This window comes from Leptonotus elevatus, chromosome 2, assembly GCF_054856555.1.
Source record: "Leptonotus elevatus isolate MCC_2025b chromosome 2, RoL_Lele_1.0, whole genome shotgun sequence".
Taxonomy (NCBI): Eukaryota; Metazoa; Chordata; class Actinopteri; order Syngnathiformes; family Syngnathidae; genus Leptonotus; species Leptonotus elevatus.
In genome coordinates, this window is record NC_141240.1 from 33,068,394 (window position 1) to 33,075,352 (window position 6,959).

Genomic DNA, 6,959 nt, shown 5'->3' on the forward strand with positions numbered 1-6,959 from the left:
GTGAGACATTTGGACCAATCGGAACTCGTGTGGGGCGGGCTCTAGTAGACTAGTTCGACATTGTAAAAGTGCGGCACCGCATTGTGCTTCTTCGGCAGCTTGGTTGCAGTGGATCACCACGATAGAGGTACGTAACGTATTTACCCGCTTTAAATGGACAGATCAACTCTCCTTGTTATCGTGGGAACGGTTGTCGCCCTCCGTAAGAATTTACTTTGCTTCACGGGCACAGCAAGGCGATGTCTGCAAAGCTGAAAATAACAAATGTTAGCTTAGCTACGATTAGCTTCAAAACAAAGATGGCGCCGCCATCAAAGAATGACGCATTGCTGGGTTAAAAAACAAAAAACTTTATTTACAAACTGGCAAAATATATGCAGTACTGGACAGTGAATTTAAACCAAATGTCAAAAGTGTTGTATGCGAATAATTGAATTAAATTAAATTAAATTTGACAAGGGGAAAGAAGTCTGGCGTACATTTTGATGAAAATAATTCCACACATTCAGAGTGACGTGACGCAGTCTGTCGAAACACGGCGTGGTTGGACACTCGAGAAGAACCCACCGACAAAATACAGCAACTTTCTCTGACTTTACCTGCTTTGTCAGTATTAATAGTATTAACGAGTCCTCACGCCGTCTTATGTTTGTTGCCTGTCCAGTGTGATAAAAGTCCCCTGCCGTGCTAACATCTGTAAAAACGTCACACGGTTAAACTTAATTGTTCAAAGGTGCACAGCATATTTGAGATAAGTCGGTCTTTTTTTTATTTGGAAGTGGATAGTTTGTCATGACCGGCAACTCTCCTGTTGGTTTTATTTTGCCGTGAACGGCTCTGATTGGTCAATCGCCGGGCTGGGCGTGGTTTTCAGTTTGTTTTGACGCCGAAGATAAGATGCTATCGGCATTACCAGGCTACCCATTACCCCCAGGGCTTATAGGCTGTTGTCAAGAAATTGTATTATATTTATAAATATAAATATTTCAGAAAAAACGTTGATAAAATAAATTTTATATTCAGCAGGCAATTGAATTTCAGTGTCCTAAAAACCTAGCGTCCCCCATACCAGAATGATTCGACCAAACTTGTCATATACCACCTTCAATCACTTGAAAACTTGATTTAAAATCTGTTAATTATTTCTTTTTGAGAACAGTGTTTTACTATCCCAAAGCAGGACACCCAATGTTGATGATCATTTTTATGTGCACAAATCTTTATTTATAATTAATTATATCTTTTTTGCTTATCTTTTTATTTTCAAATAGTTCAAGTGACCACATGAATACAAATAGAGTTCCAAAGTTTAATAAACCAGACAACGATAACGCAGCACTTATTTATTTATTTATTTTTTAATCCCTTGCCCCTCCAAATCAGAAATGCTTTGCGCTAGTTAGGAGGGGGTACTTTGCAGACAAAAAATAATTCACAGGAGGTACGTCACTGAAAAAAGGTTGCGAACCACTGCCTTAAGCGACCGTGACTTTCTTGATAGGCACTATAAATGTGATTATTTTATTTATTTATTTTCCTGGGGCGCTATCCTCTAATGCGTGTTGTTGGCTTTTGCAGAGTCACAATGAACAGGATCCGAATCCACGTCTTGCCCAGCAGTCGCAACCGACTGGCGCAGCAGCCGGCGCGTCCACAGGAGGCTCAGACGTGTGCCTTCACACAGCGGCCTTGCTCGCAGCCGCGTCTGGACGGCTTGGACTTCTGCATCAAACACATCCTGGAGGACAAGAGCGCCCCCTACAAGCAGTGCAATTACGTCTCCGCTAAGAACAGCAAACGCTGCCCCAATGCTGCGCCCAAACTCGAGAGGAAAGACGGGTAAGCGCTTACAGGAAAAGCTCATCTGGGTGCACACGTTGAGAATAATTAACAATATGTATTTGTTTAAAAATAGCCCCACATCCTGTAGAAGACCCAATATGTTTGTTTACATACATATTATGGATATATTTTTAAACATCAACTAGAGCTGCAAAAAGGGGTTGAAATCTTTGAGTGTCTCACGATTCGATTCCAATTTTTGGGCCTGCGATTCGATTCAGAATCGATTTTCGATTAAGAACGTTTTTTTATTCAAAATGATTTGATTGACAATGATTTTTGCTTCAATCTATAGATGTGCAAGGAATTGTATTGATCTACTCCAGTCTGACTCGCTTACGCTAATTAGCGCTCTACCCGCGGCACTTTTATCACTCAACAGAATGGCTCCACGCTGGAAAAAACAACTTTATTGGAATAACTTGATCGTGACTTTTTCCTTCGACTCTCTAATGTGGCTACAACTTAACAGTGTATTAGACCGCGTGGAACCACACTGCCCCTTAGTGGCCAAACCGGTACAACATAAACAGCGCTCCAAATAAAGGCACACACAGACAAAGGCAAGACTGTTTAAAATAATTTAAATAAAATCGATTTTGGGACATTTAAAATCGATTCTGAATGAGATTCTACATTCTATTCTAATTCTACATGAGAATTGAGTTTTGTTTTGTTTTTTTTGGGTTTTTTTTGAGCGCACCACTATTTGGTACCTCTGTATTATTTTGGCATTACTGATCATCTGAAAGTTGCCATGATCTGATGGGGACAAGTGTACTGTTCACAACTCACTTTGGGGTCCTGAGGTCACTGCCACTCGATGATGCAGCAGTTATTCATTGCCTGTGATGAAACTTAAGCTTTCTCACACCCTTTTCACTTTTTTTCCCTTCTCTTATTCGAAGCATGACATTCTGTGCCGAGCACGCGCGCAGGAACGCCATGGCCCTCCGTGCTCAGATGAGGAAGGCGTCGGCGGCTCCGTCACCGGAGACTCTTTTGTCCCAGCTGAGCGGCTACAGCCGCGCGGAAACGCGCGGCCTTGATGGAGGTCGCTCCGAAGCCAGCCGGATTCTGGGTAAATGTCATCTTTTGTTGTTGTTGTTTTTTTTATACACTGCTTTGTTTTGCATGCGTGCTTAGTCATATATGCAAAAAAAAATTCCCAGATGAGGACAGCCCAGTGAGCGAGGAGGAACAGGGTCCGCTGGCACTGGACCAGACATGGAGAGGAGACCCCGAAAGCGAGGCGGACAGCATCGACAGTGACCATGACGATCCTCTCAAGTAAGACGGCTCATCCCACCCCTGTTGCTTTCTCCAGAAGTTCATGAGCCACGGCGGGAAGTTTACGGGCTGGTGCTATAATACGCTCATGGCTCTAAGACCTTTGAAAAAGATTTTATTTTTTGGGTACGGCCGCTGGCGTAACACGGGCGCAGATTATAACGTGAACGGTTGGGCGCCCGCTGACATTTTGCATGTGCGCCTCTGCAGACACGCTGGCGTGTACACGGCAGAGGAGGTGGCGCTCTTCACCAGAGAGAAACTCATCAGGTTGCAGTCGCTCTACATCGACCAGTTCAAACGTCTGCAGCATCTGCTCAAGGAGAAGAAGCGCCGTTACCTGCACAACCGCAAAATCGAGCATGAAACCATCGGTAAATATCGAGTCGTCGCCGATCCGCCGTCCCCTCTTGCCAGACGTCGCCGACCCGACTGCGTGTTGTTGTTTTTTTTTCCTTCCCGAAAACAGGAAGCAGCCTTCTGACGGGACCCGAAGGCCTGTCCGTCAAGGAGAGGGAAAACCTGAAGAAGCTCAAAGCTCTCCGCCGCTACCGCCGGCGCTACGGCGTGGAGGCTCTGCTGCACCGCCAGCTGAGAGAGCGACGGCAGGCGGTGACCGACGGGGCGGCCCAGGTGCTCGCAAAGTCTGATTTCATCAAGTCGTATAGATGTGCATTTCCTGATAAAAGAAGGCCAGGGTGGCGTTTATCTGTTGAGGTCCGCTTGAGCATGTGGTTGTTTGGGCGGCTGTCGGAGAAAATGGTGGACAAGTCCAGCTTTGAAGTTTTATTGTGAATTTCTGAACTGAAATTGACCTTGTTGCCATTTTGTAGGCGCGAGCGGCGCAGGAGAAATGCGTCTCGCTGGTGGATGGAAGTCGATGCTGCAATCACTGCCTTCCTCTCACCCGCCACTGTGTCGTCCGTATCCTCGCAAAAGAGCTGCAACGTGTCTTTTGGCGCCCACCGTGACCGGTCGCTTGCAGTAGCTTCCGGTTTTTGATTGGGCGCCCACATGAACTCCTTCCTGTGGTCTGTTGGTTCGCCGTCACCACCCAAAGGCAGAACCAGTTCAGTTGGAAGGAACAAAGTTTTGGCTTCATTAACATGTCGTCAATGACTTGAGCCCGTGTCCCAATGAGGGTACGGCTTTGAGCGCACAGTAAGACGTGTTTAATCGTCAAAATAACATTAGGGTCAAGGGTCATAGTGGACAGAAAAACAACTCGACACAGCACCAAAACAAAAGTTTGTTTGCTTTTGTGCTTGTAAGTTTACATACCAGGCAGAATCTGTGCCAGATAGGCAGCTGTTTGGAAATAAGGACTGATCCACGAATTGTGACTTGAAAACTAACAAAAATTCGAAAAACTAATTCGTTAACAAAATAAAATAAAAACAAAAATGCTTTAAAAAAAAAAAGAAAAGAAGAAAACTAACAAACTACATTTTACGTTTACGAAACTAACTAATTAAAGCCAAAATGTCCTTCGTTTTAGTCTTTGGGGATGATTTTAAGAATATTTATTTTGATAACTGGAATAAGGATGTTTGAAAGTTACACACAAGTGACGTCATCTGGCAGCAGCCAATAGAAAAGCACCTTCAGATGACGTCGCTCCTAGGCGACAATTTTGCAATGACTCGGCTGAAATGCAACGCTTGGTAAGAAATGTGTCACTGTTTTCATTTTACCGTTGTGTTTTTATTTATTTATATTGTGCACAAGTAATACACATTTATTTTTAAACTAAAACCAATACTGAAACTAACTAAAACGAAGCATTTTTTTTAAATACCTAAAACTAATAACGGAACCACCCTGAAAACTAATGAAGACATTAACTAAATAAAAAAACTCAAATCAAAGTGAAAATTCCCAAACTAAAACAACCCTGCTTCTGCAGCAATTCATTGATTAATCGATAAATATATTTGATAATTGAATCTTTTAGAGCCCTCTAACTGTAAAATTGTCAAAATCTTCACAACAATCAATCAGGCCAGCTGATTTGATTTTTGTGATAAATCAAAATGACATTTCTGCCAATTTTTCTGACTGATTTTATGGACCACACAACAAAAAAAGCCTACAAGCTGAAATTCGGACTTCTCTGGAAAACAAACGTTTGCCCGATGACTCGCGTTTTCTTTAAGCTTACAAATTCTGCCGAGGTATGTGAACTTGTGAACTGAAATATTGCCGATTCCCTTCCTAATGTAATTAGTCGGTGTGAAACGTCAGCCTGTTTGTTTGGACACTGCGCTGCTCTTCTCTCGAATGAATCGTCCCTTCTGCCGGCTCGTGCGAGAACATTTCATTAGCAAATGTGACAAGATTAAGTTAGTGAAAGTTTGAAATTGCAGCTTCAAGTTGTCCGCTCAAAAATATCCACTTGGAATCATTGCGTTTGCTTTTGTCGCCTGCCTTTTTGAAAAAGCTCCGTTTGTGGAGTCACAACACAACTGCCAGGCTCTTGCCGCGTTTCCTTCGGTGATCCTTGACGGCGTCGCCCTCAGACATCTTCCAGGACGGCAACCAAGTGCTTTTCAAAAGCTGTCCTGGCACCAAGGACGTCCCGTGCGAGCGTACGGTGCACATGGGCCAGTCGGACGACCCCCGCTGCCCGCTTCACCTCCCCCTGCCGCTCCCCATGTACCGGCCGGAGCGGGAGCCCCCCCCGCAGGAGCATTCCTCCCCCGCTGCCAGAGAGCTGTACCTGAGCGCCGCGGAGCTGCGGCCCACCGAGAGCCTTCCTCTGGAGTTTAGCGACGTGCGTTGAACGGGATCAGTGGGGGTGCGAGTGTTTGTCCACCGTCGGTCTTTTGACGTGCCCGCCCGCGCGTTGTGCAGGACCTGGACGTGGAGGGAGACGGGATGCAGGGGCCCCCGTCCCCCCTGCAGTTTGACACGGCGCTGGCCCTGGAGGACCAGACCATCCGAGCCATCGCCGAGGCCCCCATGGACCTCCTGACCGCCGACGACCCGGATCAGGTGGACCTGGACGCGTCGGGGCAGGACATCGGCGACATGGCGGACGACGAGCAGGTTTGTTCGGGCGAGCCGCTTCCGAGTCGCTTCGTTTTGGATGACCCGGCCTCGTTTTCCTGCAGGTGGCGTCGGAGGCGGCGCCGGCCCAAGAAGATGCTCCCAGATGAAGAAGATTGGTTGTCATTTCTAAAAAGATGGACGCCCACCGGAGTCGTTTCCAAGTGTTCATCGCTTGTTGATTGGTCCTGTCGACTCGCATTAAAACTGCACACACTCAACTTGTTGTTGATTGGAGTAGAAAATGGTGGTTGCTATTTACAGGGCATCGGGATCGAGCCAAAAGCTGCCAGTAATTGGCACAAATGGTTATAATTATTCACAATTTAAACAGGAAATGTGCTACAAACGGACCCAAAAACATTTGAATATCCTGACAAACTTGTTATGATTTTTCTAAACGGCCAAAACGCTGCTGATTTGTTGCACTAACAAGCCAAACTTTGCTTTCACTGAAATGCTTCCCAGACACAAATGTACTACTTTCCTTGTCGATGCAGCTTTGTGGCATTATAGGGTGTGAAATCGCAAAAAGTGCGGGAAGGTTCAGCAGGACGAGGTCCGGAATTTGGCTTGATCTTGTCTGAGCTTCCTTCATTTGGTTTACAGGTGGCTGCTCTGCCTTCCTCTGATTTAAAAATAAAAAATGCTTCACTGAAGACTTTGAAATTTAATTGTTAGTTAGTAGTAGGAATGTCACTGTAAAATATATATTTTTGAATCATTTGACTGAATAACCAGGTAAAAATTTATTTTGCATTAAAGTTTATTGCAAAATA

At 45.1% G+C, this 6,959-nt stretch overlaps 1 protein-coding gene across 1 annotated transcript; it reads left to right on the forward strand.

The window, feature by feature from the left end:
- The first annotated feature begins 67 nt into the window (after positions 1-67).
- On the forward strand, positions 68-6,839 carry kansl2 (KAT8 regulatory NSL complex subunit 2). Its single transcript, XM_086070335.1, has 10 exons — positions 68-127; positions 1,579-1,839; positions 2,751-2,923; positions 3,015-3,132; positions 3,343-3,506; positions 3,602-3,765; positions 3,966-4,056; positions 5,652-5,905; positions 5,986-6,180; positions 6,246-6,839. Exons 2-10 carry the CDS (start codon positions 1,586-1,588, stop codon positions 6,288-6,290), a joined length of 1,458 nt encoding a protein of 485 aa, XP_085926461.1. The 5' UTR covers positions 68-127; positions 1,579-1,585; the 3' UTR covers positions 6,291-6,839.
- Positions 6,840-6,959: the final 120 nt, after the last annotated feature.